This window comes from Brassica oleracea, chromosome C7 (assembly GCF_000695525.1).
Source record: "Brassica oleracea var. oleracea cultivar TO1000 chromosome C7, BOL, whole genome shotgun sequence".
NCBI classification, from domain to species: domain Eukaryota; kingdom Viridiplantae; phylum Streptophyta; class Magnoliopsida; order Brassicales; family Brassicaceae; genus Brassica; species Brassica oleracea.
The window spans coordinates 1,381,637-1,396,683 of NC_027754.1; the positions used below are offsets into that span (position 1 = coordinate 1,381,637).

General features: G+C 39.5%; 1 protein-coding gene and 3 pseudogenes across 1 annotated transcript; 2 read left to right on the forward strand and 2 right to left on the reverse strand.

The window, feature by feature from the left end:
* The first annotated feature begins 656 nt into the window (after positions 1 to 656).
* On the forward strand, positions 657 to 2,778 carry LOC106302316 (annotated as a pseudogene).
* A 3,531-nt stretch (positions 2,779 to 6,309) lies between these two features.
* On the reverse strand, positions 6,310 to 6,708 carry LOC106302317. The gene has a single exon (XM_013738853.1). It carries the CDS (start codon positions 6,706 to 6,708, stop codon positions 6,310 to 6,312), a length of 399 nt encoding a protein of 132 aa, XP_013594307.1.
* A 370-nt stretch (positions 6,709 to 7,078) lies between these two features.
* Positions 7,079 to 8,499, forward strand: LOC106302318 (annotated as a pseudogene).
* A 19-nt stretch (positions 8,500 to 8,518) lies between these two features.
* LOC106302319 lies at positions 8,519 to 12,808 on the reverse strand (annotated as a pseudogene).
* Between the last annotated feature and the right edge of the window lie 2,239 nt (positions 12,809 to 15,047).

Genomic DNA, 15,047 nt, shown 5'->3' on the forward strand with positions numbered 1-15,047 from the left:
TTTTTTATCTCGAGATCGAATCCGCTGCATCGGTCAATGAATGTTTATTGTATGAGTTATGTCTCTGGTCGTGATAATCGTATATGGTGGCCTAAGTCAAGGCTGAACCAATGCTAAATCTAAAAACATGTTCGGTACCAAGTCATTTCCAGGTCTCATATATCTATTTAATCTCAAGTTTTAAAGATATAATTGGGAATAATAATAATGTTACAATAATTAGCATTTCCATTTTGAAAAATAAGTAGTGCGTGCAACCATCAACATTACATCCAACCCTTTTGTTGCATTCTATTCTATTCACTTCATGGTCTCCATGTCATTCTTCATCTTCTTTATTTGTTTAAAATCTCCAAAATATATTTCTTAGAGGAATGTGAGGCACACGAACATGAGAGCAACGGTTATGGACGGGCCCCATTTTTTCATAATCTATTACATTCATTAACACACAATAGTTTAATTGTCTATATTAAGAGAAATTCAGAAACCTAAACCTGAATAATCCAATTTTCAAGGAGTCTCTTCAGCGCTTCGTATCCCGACGGTTTTGGTGTTGATTTTCTTTCTCTTGACCTGGGTTTTGTGAGATCTTGATATTAAGGTGAAGATATAAAGGGAAAACCCTAAAAGGTTTTCTTGGGAAAGAAGCAACCATGTTTATGAAGAAGGAATCCAAGGTTCATTTGCTTTGCTTTCTCTCAACAAAAATAAAATTTCAGATAGTTCTCTCTTTATCTGGATTATATAATGTTTTCTTCTTGTGCAAAAACGCAATTTCCCGCAAAAATGTGTTTTCCTGCAAAAATACATTTTCCCACAAAAAAACGCGTTTTTCCGTCAAAACTCGTTTTTCCACCAAACGCGTTTTCCTGCCAAACGCATTTTCCCGACAAAATTGCAAAAACGCGTTTTCCCGCCAAAACCGTAAACACACATTTTTCCACCAAAATTGTAAAACAAAACCGCAAAAATGCGTTTTCCTAGACAAAATACAGAAACGAACAACACCCAGATGAAGCATCTGTACATTTTTTAAATTAAAAAATTAGACTATTTACATTAAGTGGGTGTTTGGGCCCCATGGGCAATCCAACTGGTCATGGTCCTATTTGGATATGGTCATGTTTGGGCTTCGACCAAAAACGCACCGAAAAAAATTATGCCCATATAGACACACCCAAATCCGCCTAGCCCGTCCATTTGACTCGAAAAATCTGGCAAGGTTAGTACTATGTAGTTTCAAGATCTTTGTGGATCTTTGATTGGACTAACTGGTCACATGAAAAGGATATCAATAGTTTGATTATAGAAGATAAATACTACACGTTAGAAAGATGTCTTTGTTTAGGTTTAACTAGTTATGTTTACCTAAAACATATATACTATTGTATAAATTAATTTAATTGAAACCTAAATACGTTAATATTTGATGAATATTGTACATGACTTGTTAAAACAAGTGACTCATGAATTGTGTAATGGTTGTTTTGGATTCAGATTGTGGCAGTGAAGCAATTAGATAGAAATGGGCTGCAAGGGAACAAAGAGTTCATCGTAGAAGTGTTGATGTTAAGTCTCTTGCATCACAAGCATCTCGTGAATCTCATTGTGCTGATGGAGACCAGAGACTTCTTGTCTATGAATACATGTCTCGTGGTTCACTTGAAGATCATCTCCTCGGTAAACTTTACAAAACTAAAGATCGGTAGTATACACTATTTTATTGGCTTAGTTTACAGTATTTGATTGTTGATTGTAATGTTTACAGATCTAACACCTGATCAAGTACCGTTGGATTGGGACACAAGGATCAGAATTGCCCTAGGAGCCGCGATGGGTCTTGAATACTTGCATGACAAGGCAGATCCTCCGGTGATCTATAGAGATCTCAAGGCAGCTAACATCCTTTTGGACAGTGACTTCAACGCCAAGTTATCCGATTTTGGGCTTGCAAAGCTAGGTCCTGTCGGAGACAAGCAACATGTGTCTTCAAGAGTAATGGGAACTTACGGGTACTGTGCTCCAGAGTATCAAAGAACCGGTCAGTTAACCATTAAATCTGATGTTTACAGCTTTGGAGTTGTGTTGTTGGAGTTGATAACTGGACGAAGAGTTATTGACACAACCAGGCCCAAAGATGAACTTGGGTGAGTTTTGGCCTTGGCTCAAATTATGATCAAGAATGTAGTACTATTTGTTGTAGCGCCCTTCATATCGTATCAACAAAATTATTACCCCACGCTCATTCTATGTTTTCTCCTTTACGGTCCCTAAATTTTCAGATCCGGCCTTATTTAACATTAAAGTTCTTGTTGTTTTTTAGGCACAACCTGTGTTCAAAGAACCGAGTAGATTCCCGGAGTTAGCGGATCCAAGTTTGGAAGGAGTGTTCCCGAAGAAAGCACTTAACCAGGCCGTGGCGGTTGCGGCCATGTGTTTAGAGGAAGAGGCAACTGTACGGCCACTCATGAGCGACGTTGTGACCGCTCTCGGTTTCTTGGGAACTGCTCCTGATGGCTCTATCTCTGTTCCACACTACGACGACGTTCCTCCTCCTCAGCAGACGGCTGAACCCTCAAGGGCCCTGTGACGGCTGCGGTGAGGGCCCTGTGACGGCTGAGGAACGGGAGAGAGCTGTGGCGGAGGCGATGGAGTGGGGAGTTGCTTCAAGGGCATATTCTAGGAACACAAGTGCAGCACAGTCCCTAAATCCAAGTGCAGCACAGTCCCGTAACCCCAAGTGCAGCACATTCCAGGAAACCAAGTGCTTCTTGATTTTAAATTTTTTGCATATCTTTGTCTTCTTGATTTAATATTGGATTTGGTTGTTTTCATCTTTTTTTTTGAGAGTTTCAGAGACTAGTGATAGCAGTTTGTTACCTTCTTCTTGTGTTGTAAGATTCAGTGTTCGTTTCAATGTGTATATTCCAGCTGGGTTTTCATAGCTCGGGAATGCAGATTTTCATGGATTATAGTCTTGGTTTCAGTTTTGAGCGTGGATAAACTTTGTTTTATATTTTAGTCAAAAAAATAAACTTTGTTTTATAGTTAACTTATATTGTGTTTCTAGTCAAAATATAAGTAAAGCTTTTATATATGTCCATGGAAGGCTACAAAGATCAGTTATATAGCAACGCATAATCACCATAACACAAGCAAACAAGAGAGTTAGTATATGTTGTCTATTGACTCCATATCAATGTTTTTAAAACCGTTCCAACCGGAAGGTAAACCTAAAATTATTTGGCTCGCAGTTCAATGTGGTTTGACCGGTCAAACCTGATTCAATAACTTGATTTAATTTATTTTAATATATAAATTAAAAAGTAATATTAATAAATATGATAATTAATTAAAATATAAATAAAATTTTAATATAAAATATGTAAATATAATCTAGTTTTTTTTCTTCATGTTATTAGTTTTTAGATTTTTGATGGTTTTAATGGTTTCTATTCAATTCAATAATTTTGAAACTCAATCCAGCTACGTGATCGGCCTATGGTTGAATCAATTATTAGACTCAACCCGATTACATGACTGGTTCATGGTCGAACCCGATCCAACCATCAGGTCGATCCGGTTTTAAAAACACTGATCTATATAAATAATACAAAAACTTAATAATAATACAAAACGCGTGACGAAAGAAAACGAAAAACAACAAAAATATCTTATCTAGTCAGTATGTATACCTGAAAGGCCTTAAACATAATTGGGCTAATAAGAAATTCCAAGATGGGCTGATAAGAAATCCCAAGATGAGCCGATAATAAAGCCTATATTCAAGCTCAAAACATCCGCCAAACTCACCAGTAGCCTAATTGTTTCAAGTCGAGCCACAGGCGCAAAGACTTCCTTGTAGTCTATCCCATACTGCTGCACATATCCCTTAGCCACTAGGCGTGACTTGTACTTCTTGATGGTTCCATCTGAGTTAAATTTTATCTTAAACAGCCATCTCAGTCCTATCGGCTTCACACCCTCTGGAAGATCAACTAGACTTCATACTTTGTTCTTCTCAATGGACTGTAGTTCGTCCTTGCAAGCCTCTATCCATTCCTTCAACTGTCTTGCCTCTTCGAAGTTTCTTGGCTCTTCACTAAGGCACAGCAGGATCATCTCTCCTTCTTCATCAGCGACCAAGACATAGTCCTCAAGATATCTTGGTCTTGATGTTTGTCTTTCACTTCGTCTTGGGAGCTCTCTTGTCTCGTGATCACTTTCATCCTCTTCTTCAATATGTACTGTATTTGTATCCATAGTCTCAGCTTCATCATGTTGGATCTCTTCCTCTTTGCTGCTGCTACCTTGTTCTAGTGCTTGGCCGTGGGCTTGATCAGATGGTTTTGCTAGCCCATGGTTCCCAAACCCTCCCAGTACCACGTTGAAGTCGTCATAGCTTCTTAGCTCTCCGTCAATCCTCTTCCAGTTCCATCCTTTGGTTTCATCAAACACTACATCACGACTTACTGTTATTCTTTTCTTCTCTAGGTCAAGCAATCTGTACGCCTTAGAACCAGGTTCTGTTCCAAGATGAACAAGCAGTCTAGACCGGTCATCTAGCTTTCTCAGGTGTGGTTTCTCAACTTTGGCTTAGCAGATGCATCCAAATATGCGTAGGTGGCTTATGTTTGGTCGCTTTCCTCGCAGTACCTCATAAGGAGTTTGGTTTTGAAGAGATCTTGTCGCTATTCGATTGATCAAATACGTCGCATGCCTCACAGACTCACCCCACAAGTAATTAGGCATGTGCATGTGCTTCAAGATGCTCCTAGCCATCTCCATTAGTGTCCGGTTCCTTCTCTCAACCACTCCGTTCTGTTGTGGCGTGTACGGAGCCGTGAGATGCCTCTTGATGCCATTATCCTTGTAGTATGAGTTGAATTCGTGAGATATGAACTCACCACCTCGATCACTTCTGAATGTTGTTATGCTTCTTCCAGTTTCTTGTTCCATTACTCCTCTCATCTTCTTAAACTTGTCAAAAGCTTCACTTTTCTCCTTAAGTAAACTTATCCACATGTATCTTGTGTGGTCATCGATGACTACAAAGATATATCTATTTCCTCCCATCGTGCCTGGCGTTATAGGACCAGAGAGGTCACCGTGTATCAACTCCAATGGTCTGGTTGCTCTGTATGTTGTTACCTGAGGGATCATCTTTCTTGTGTGTTTCCCAAGCAAGCATGATGAGCACACATCTTTGATAACGTTGACATTTGAGACTCCGCTGACAAGTTCCTTTTGTATCATGATCCTCATAGTTGCAGTGTTGACATGCCCAAGTCTAGCATGCAATCTGTTTGACTCGCTTATCTCGCTCAGGTGAAGTTGTGATGAGTCTTTTATCCCCATCCGTACCTTATATAGTCGATTCTTCGACCTGTTTGCCTTCACAAGGAGTCTCCCGTGTTGATCATGCATAGTTAGGTGTTCTCCTCTCAAACGTATGTCGCAGCCTGACTCCGTTGCTTGACCTAAGCTAATGATATTGCTTTTTAGCTCAGGTATGTAGTACACATCATTCATCTTTCTTGCTTATCCCTTCATGTCTACAAACAAGATAGTACCTTTTCCTTTGATGTCAATTCGTGAATCATCACCAAACCTCACTTTTCCAGTAATTGTCTTGTCCATCATTGAAAAATATCTCCTATCACCAGTCATATGATTACTAGCTCCATTATCCAAGTACCATATGTCCTTTGAATCATCATTTGTTTCATACTTCTCCGGCAAGCAATTCTTCTCATTGAGGTAGACAACTTCGTGCATCATTAGCTCGTCTGCATCCTGTGTATCACTATTGTCATTCTCCAATGTTTCTCGTAGCTTGAGAAGGCGGTCCGGGCAATTAGAGGCGTAGTGTCCCATCTTATCACACCTATAACACATCACCCTTGATGTGTCTCTGCCTCCATTGTATCTTCCTCTGCCTCGCCCTCTGTGATAAGACCTTCCTCCTCTGCCACGTCCTCTGTACTCTCTATTGTAATCACGTTGGTCTTTGTTGTAGTCACGAGATAGATGTGTTACTTGTGTTTCACACGAGTCATCGTTTGAATACATTAGCTTTGGCTGATCATCAGATTGTTCCTCATCCTCATGTATCCTCTCTTCATAAGACTTCATACGACTCATGATATCTTCAAAGCTAGTATTATTTAGGTCTAATACTTGCTCTAATGATGCCACAATATGGATGTACTTCCTCCGTGGGAGACCGCTTAAGAGTTTCTTCACCATCTTCAGTTCTTCAATGTTAACACCTAGGGCTGCAGACTTTGATGCAATTTCAGCCAATTAGCCTCCAAAATCATCAACTGGCTCTGTATCTTTCATCTTGAGGCGATCAAACTCACTCATCAATGTTTGCAACCGCGCTTCTTTGACTCTCTCAGCTCCGGTGTGTCTGGTTTTAATTGCCTCCCATACCTTCTTCGATGTATCAAGCTCGCCGACTTGAAGTATCAACGCCTCCGGTATAGATTGAAGTAGTAGCGCCATCGCCATGTTATTCTTCTCTCCTTCGGTTGCTTCATCTTCAATAGCTTCCCAGACTTTGTGTACTTTAAGAGCTATCTTCATCCTTAATGCCCACACTGTATAGTTTGTTGAATTAAGCATTTGGCACTTTATAGATGAAGATCCTCCTCCTTCCTTTGGATTCAAGTTCGTCGCCATGACGATATCACCACTCATCTCTTCTGAACCTTAGTGCTCTGATACCAAATATAGAATTCAAAGATCAAATAAGTATAACTCTCTTATTATTAACTTGAGAAACTAACTGAAAACTCAAGCTTAATCCCCAAACTCTATTAAGGTATGTCACACAAACGACATCTACTTATATAGAGCTTGTGTTTATCCTAATCCTAATAGATTACGTAACTTTAGATAACTCCTAATAATATTATGTATCTATCTCCATAACTCGGTAGGATTAGGATAATGCCTTGCATCTCAATCTTCTTTCCTTTTCAAGCTTACTCCAACACAATGCGTTTCATTGATCTTGATAGGTGAGATCCGTTGAGCTCAATCCCAACTAATTGCGATTCGAAGAGATATGTCAAGTGAAGTATAGAGATGGGTATTAGGTCTGATATACATATTCGCCGTCGCCACGATTTGGATCGCAGCCAGCTTCGTAGTCCAGTCTGTGGTGGACGCCGGCATCTCTCCCTTCTTGATCACTTTCATTTGCAACTCTCTCTTCGTCGTTTATTTTCCTCTCTTCGAGATCGGTCGCTACCTCGAAGATTCGTACGGAAGTTTACTCATTTGGAGAAACAAAAGGTCTCATTTGCTTGAATTGGTAGAATCAGAGAAAGCTGTTTTGCTTGGACAAAGTGATGTGAAATCTGAAGAATCAGGGGTTGTTGCAAGAGTGGATGGAGATGAGATTGAATCTGGATTGGAAAGTTTAGAGCTTGAGGTTGTTGATGGTGTTAACGATAGTGGTGGCAAAGGGTTAGATGAGAAGGGACGTTGGACACGGATGCGTGTTGCTAAAGTTAGCCTTGTGATATGTCTGTTTTGGTTCTTGGCTCAGCTTACTTTCAATCTCTCTCTCAAGTACACCACAGTTACGGTAAGAACACTGCAAACTCATCTTTATTGCTATGTTCTGAAACTACTCTTGATTTTTTTTGTATTTTGTGTTAACTGCAGTCCAATACTATCTTAAGCAGCTCATCAAGCCCATTCACGTTTCTGGTGTCACTAATATTCTTGGGAGAAAAGTTCACGTGGTTGAAACTCGTCAGTGTGCTTCTCTGTATGTCTGGTACCATAATTGTGAGTCTTGGCGACTCAGAATCAAACTCGACTGCAACAGCTAAAAACCCTCTTTTGGGAGATGTTCTCTCGCTGATGGTGTTTTACGCCGTCTACATCACTCTTATACGCAAGAAGCTTCTTGATGATGATGAAAGAAGCGGCCGGTTCAGTATGGCTCAGCTTCTTGGGTTTCTAGGGCTCTTCAACTTTTTTATCTTCTTGCCTGCTGCTCTGATACTAAACTTTACAAAGCGAGAACGCTTCAACGCACTAACCTTGAAACAGTTAAGTCTGGTGGTTGGCAAAGGTATATGTTTGTAATCTTTAAGGTGCAAGTAATACATTAGGATTTGATGTTGGAATGTGTGTTTGGTGTTTTCAGGTTTATTAGATAATGTACTCAGTGACTACCTATGGGCAAAGGCTGTACTTTTGACAACAACCACAGTGGCATCGGCTGGGCTGACTATACAGGTTCCATTGGCGGCCATTGTAGACAGCTTATCAGGGAACAAACCAAGCTTCATCGACTTCATTGGTGCTGTAGCTGTAATGGTTGGCTTTGCAGGAATCAATATTCCTGCAGAGGTGTTTCACAGATCCAAAGAGACATCTATTGAGTTAGAGCCTGTAACATCGTTCACAGATCCTCCTCAGATTGTGTCGGATAGCATAAGAGTAGATTCTTCAGAGACCCAAGTGTCCTAACTGTTCCAAATTCAATAGCCATGATGCTTATATATTTTTGCTCTCTTACTTTCTGACTTCTAATCTGTAAATCATTGAACATTGATACACGAATGTAGCTGGAAAATAGTAATAAAATCTCGTTTTCAATACAACAGCAAAAGAAACCGTTTAATCTGTTTTATTAGACTAAGCATATACATCGAGATGTCCATACTTTTGCATCACTCTTTTGTCGCCATAACGGCTGCCTCACTTGCTCTTAGTTTGCCTTGTGCCATGAGAGCTGCAAATTCACGCGTGATCTCTTCCTGAATCTTGGTCCTAGCATCACCCAGTGGATCCTCCTTCACCTTCTCTTAATTAGAAGAAGCTTGAGAAACCTGTGACGCTTTTTCAGTTGGAACTGAGGTTTTGGCATCCTCAGACTTGGACGCCTTCTCAGACTTGATTTGATTTTCACTGGGTTTGTTCGGTAGTTTTGGACCTTCATCCTTGCTAAAAGCTCCAAAAGGTTCTGTCTGAGGCCTAAACTGGGGAGCGTTAGGAACAGCGCCAGCTCTTAGAGTTGTTTCCAGGTTTTGTATCATCGGCACTGCAGAGGAGATGAAACTAGATCAGCAAAAAGCTAAAGACAAAGAGGTGCAAAGTATAAGCTACTTACTTAAAAGACCACCCATGGGGCTGTTCATGACCTCATTGGGAAGCTGAAGAATGTAGTCTGGAAACCCTTAACCAACCAGAAACTGAGCGACCTCGTTGCTGAAGGAAGTTGTTGCAGTTGTGAGTAAGCAGATTGTAGGATTCAGCAGTGTAACGTGGACTGATCTCATCCAAGTACATCTCGAACACATCCTTAGGAACATGTGAGTCAACCACCTCTACAGTTCGCAGTGGTGCTCCATATGGGGTGGTGCCAGCAGGCAAATGTTGGATTCCTCCTCCAAAAAAGTACTCATTTCCATACACAACTATCCCCGTATGCCTGACAAAGGGATACATACTCAATGTTAATTAAACCAGCTCACACAGCGAAGAAGAAGACTCTCATATACGAAAAGAATAGAAGGCAAAGCAATTCAAAAGCAAAAGCGTATACACAATCAAGTATTCATTAGTTATGACGCATACAAACAAACGTGTCAATATCTAACATAATTAACTCACACCCTGTTCTGCGACTGACTATCAAGTAATTGTAAGCCTAATGTAGTAATGTCTAAGTTAATGCAACACTATGGAGCTAAAAGGTTGAGACTTTCAGCTTTCACAAAATGTAGCTTTGTAATCATATGTCCAAGAGAGAGAGACATTGACCTTGTGTGCTTTCTGCAACATCACACATTTCACCAATTCAATCAAACTAACAATTAATCAACTCGCAATTAACTTCAATACAGAAATGAAAAAAAAAGGGAATCATACCTAAGCCATTCTCAAATACAAGTCTGTATACAACCGTGAAACGAGTCAGCTACCTGAAAAAAAAATTACAAAGCTCAAAATCAATATCCCCGCACCAAGTTTACAATCGAACATATCTAAGATCTTAGCTACAACCAAAAGCGATTCTGAAAAAAGTTTACAAGAATTTCGAAGATCAAATCCAGAGATAATTCGGTACAAACTATAAAAAGGAGTATCCGCAAATAGAAAAAATCCAAATCAAGAAACCAAGATGCTAAATAGATTGCGATAAACTAGGGGGAGAGAGATAACACACGATAAAAGATAGAAAGGAAACCTCTGCTCTTTCTTCCCCAGCAAGTTCGGAATAAGTTTGTCTATGCTCAAATCTGAGACTTTCTTCCCGAGAGAGGTTTATAAAGGCAAACGTCCGGAAAATCTAAAACGCGTCGTAATAGTGAACATATAACATGCGTATATATTCTGTACCGTTCTAGAAAGTACCAGCCAATACTATATTGACACGTTTCTTCTCCTAAATGAACGGTCCCGGTTCGACCGGCCAAATGTTTCAGAATTATAGAAACTTCTTCGCTCGCTTTTTCCATTGACTATAATAAAATCTTTGGTCAAATTCAGACTAAGAGAATCGACACCATCAACCTAGTTGTATAAATTGTGACTTCACCAAGACATCGTATCAAGAAATATACTAATACCATAAGCCATCTTCTTGTTATTAATATCCCTGATTAAGACAGATTTTTAACTCCCAAAATAAATCTGATACAGACGCACAAGAAAATTTGAAAAGAGAAAAAATATGGCAACAGAAGTAAAACTAAAAAACGTCTAATCTTTGGGACAACCATTCTGGTTAGGCAACTCAAAGCCAGCACTATAGAGTGTTGTTAGTCTGTTTATCAGATAGACGCCAGCAGCAAAAGCATACGTCCAATACGTCAAAGGCATGTTTGCATGAGACAAGAGAGCTAAACCTGTTTCCACAATGTGTCTGTTACGTCTCTCAGCAATTCCATTATGTTCAGGAGTATGTGGAGGAGTGGTCATATGAGATATGCCATTAGAGGATAGAAAATTTTTAAGAGCAAGAAACTCTCCTCCATTGTCAGAGAAGAATGTGACAATTTTTGTTTTAAAACGATTTTCAACTAGAGCTTTGAAGATAGGAAAAATCTGAGCCACTTGGGACTTTGTTTTAATCGGATAAAACCATATGTATCTTGTAAAATGATCAACAAAGATAACAAAATATTTGAACCCATCCACAGAAATTAATGGCGAGGTCCAAACATCTGAGAAAATTATTTCAAGAGGAGCTTTAGATATGAGAGAAGAACTTGAAAAAGGAAGTTTATGACTTTTATTAATAGAACAAGAATTGCAGTTTAAATGAGATGACAAAGAAGAAGACAATGGTAAAGAAAACTTAGAAATCATATGTCGAAGAGTTTGTAAATTAGGATGACCCAACCGAGAGTGCCAATCCAAAAAGGAAGATTTAAAAGAAGAAAAGGCCATTGGAGAAGAGGAAAGCATCGGCCATTCATACACACCGCCATTAGCCTTGCCGGTTACTAGTGTTGTCCCCGTTTGTAGATCCTTCACCTGAAAGTCATATGGACACAATTCAACAGAAACATTATTAGCTTTACAAAGCTTGTTGACAGAAATAAGGTTCTTGTGCATAGAAGGTACACAAAGAACATTCGTGAGTTTCAAATTTCGTTGAGAAGAGGGAAGGAAAATTGAACCAGTATGTGTGATTGGAAGATTAGCACTGTTTCCAACCATCACGTTTTGACTACCATTGTATGGCGAATGAAGAGACAAGTTGTTCAGGTCGCTGGCAATGTGATGAGAACCTCCACTATCCAGTAGCCATTGAGACATGTCTGGAGTACTTGTTGTGACATGGTGTGCTTGCTGCGGCCACTATGGTGTTGGAAGAGGAAGATGTGGAGCTGCCCATTGTGGAGATCCTCTATAAGACGGCTGATAGAATCCAGGTTGTGTCATTGGTTGATACTGTTGTGGTTTCTGCTATTGATGACACCTTTGTGCACCATGTCCTTGTACTCCACATATTTGACACTTCCCTAGATATGGACGTTGAGGTCTGAAGCCACCACGAGAGGATCCTTGGTAACCACCACGAGGAGCAGAGTAGCTTTGATTCTGTTGAGGACGAGCTTGAGCTGCATTAGCAGTGACTGGAGTAGGAATATTAGTTGTGACTGGAGTAGTGATGCTCAAGGTATGTTCCCGAACAATCAGCTTTTCATGAAGTTCGTCAATGGATATTGGTGTGTCACGTCCATTGACCATGTCAACAACTGCACGGTAATCATCTCCTAGTCCATCAGTAATGATGTCCAGTAGATCTTCATGATCATACGCTGCTCCAAGAAGAGCTAACTTATCAGCTTTATCAATGCTACTGCGCATGTATTCATTGATTGACTTAGTCCCCTTGGTGATTTTGATCTGTTGTTTAAGTTGTTTGATGTGACCTCTCGTCGGCTTTCCATAGGTCTGAGCGAGGATCTTCAATACCTCACGAGTTGTAGTAGCTCTGGCGACAATAGGTTGAACAGCAAGTGATAGAGAACCTAGTAGAGCACTGTATAACATCTTATCTTGACGGTTCCAAGCAGCAAAGCTGGGATTTGGTTCTTCCGTGCCTGATTCAGTTGTGAGTTTTTGAGAAGGAGCGTTGTCTGTTTCATCAATGAAACACTGCAGTTCATGAGTTTCCAAAAGAGATTGAACTTGCAGACGCCAGGTTATGAAGTTTGTTGCAGATGTTAGACATATTAAGAGAGATGAGAGTACTCTTGGTTATGTCAAAGACAGGAGCCGACTCTGCAGTCTTTGAAGATATTGAAGATTCTGATGACATCTTTGAGGGGAAGAGTTTTTTGAGAATAAAAGAAATTTTAACGTAAGAAGAAGAAGAGAAAGAAATCAGAAGAAAAGAAATTTTTAGGTCTGGATCATAAATGCTGTGATACCATATAGAGTTTGTGTAAACTTATTGTATTTCATTAACATAAGATGTATATTTATACAAGGGATTAGTAGAGAATCTCTACGAGATAAACATAACTCTAACTAATCAAATATCTTAGATAAGTATAACTTATAGATAAGCCTTATCTATACTAATAAGCACTGGAGAAAAGTTTTACAGAAAACAAATGAAGAAAAATCAAAGGTAGTGTGCTTCTGTAATTTCCCAAAACAACACATTATGCCCAAGAAGCAGACCGCAACGATCCTGAAACTTTTACCTGCGATACCACCAATAAACGGCTTAACAAGAAGATTTTGAGCTCATGAGTTCTTTCATGGTGCAGTGAGACGCGTTTTGTCACCCAAGTTGTCTGGGAAAACAAAAAGAAGCGTTGAACATGTGAACTTTGGGACACAACATATCTTCCAACCACGATGGCAACTGGAGAACGTCGCCGCAATAATTGGAAAAGACCACCGGCTAATTCGATCAAGTGCAATTATGATGGTTCATATAGAGCTAACGTTAATGTGGCAGATGTAGGCTGGTTGTTCAGAGATTCAGAAGGTGTATTTAGGGGAGCCGGGAGTGTAAGTATCAACCTAACACACTCATCCTTGGAAGGAGAATTTAAAGCCTTAATCATTGCAATGCAATCAGCATAAGCAAAAGGATATAGAAGGGTGAAGGAAGTTGCAAAAATGTGGTCGACCTGGTCACAGGAAGAAAAATTAGCTTTGGAATGTATAACTATTTGAGAGAAGTCTGGAACTGGAATGCAAATTTTCATCATGTCGAACACAATGGGTTAGACGAGAAAGTAATGTGCCGGCAGATTTAATGGCGACAAGGAATTCCGACCAAAATAGTTCTTATATTTTTCATAACTATGTTCCTATTGTATTAACAAATGCTTTCCATCACGACTATGTTGTTTCTAATATATAGAATATTTCGAGAAAAAAAATGGAAGAATGGAGGTGGCAGAAGATTTAAATGTGCCTGAAAAAAGGCCGCAGGTATCTGTAGCTCCAAAGGATTGGGTGAGATGTGAGGTCGGTATGGAGTGTTCCAGAGAAAGCTCAATAACAAGGGCGGCTTGGATTGTTTTAGATGATAAGGATGGGGTCTTACAGCATAGTAGGAGAGCTTTCTCGAAGTTTGGTTCGAGGTTGAAGGCCAAGTTATAAGTGTTTTTGTGGGTGTTGGAAAGTATGAAAAGTCTCAAATATCAAAAGGTGATGTTTGCCTCTTCTTTCTCCGATCTGTTTAAAGCCGTGGTTAGACCACGTGTTTAGTCGGCTCTGCAATTTGAAGCTTCGGAGGTAATGGAGGAATTGCAGGTTTTCGAACTATGGGAGTTGAAAGTGGAGTTGGTGGACTCGGTCAGATGTGCTGCTTTCATTGCGCGGAGCGTGGTTAACCTAGGGTTAACACAATCTTATGTTGCTACTAGTCATCCTAGATGGTAGGCCTGAGCGTTTTTAACTCAACCCGAAGTACCAACCTAAACTCGAACCGGGAAAACCGTAATCGAATCCGAACTGTTATACAAAAATATCCGAACAGGACTTATGAGAGTTTGGTTATAAACCGAACCGAACCGAAGTCCGAACTAGGTTACCAAAATATCCGAAATTAGTTAAGTATGTTAATATTTTTATATATTTTAAGGTGATTTAGATATTTTAGAGTATTCAAAATATTTGTGTAGTTTGTTTTATTTGTTATTTTGAATACCTTTTAGCTAATTTAGATAGTTTAACTAGTTTTTAATTAGATTTGTAAATAATTTATTTATTTTGAAAAAAAAAAATTGTCAATTTTTGAAGTTTAAAAAATATATTTTTGGACGACTTTAAACTATGGCTACATCCGATCCGAATCAAACCCGAAAGAAACCGAACCGAACCCGATCCGATAATTAGTAAAATCCGAATGGAACTTATGAGTATAACACCGAAAATCTGAAAATCCAAATCAACCGGACCGATATCGAGCGGGGCACCGAACGCCCATGCCTACTAGATGGCTTAACAGTTTCTTTGGCAATGAAAGAAGTAACACAACTTCCGCAGAGACAAAATGGTTTAATTTAATCATTGCAATTTTCAAATGTTCACTT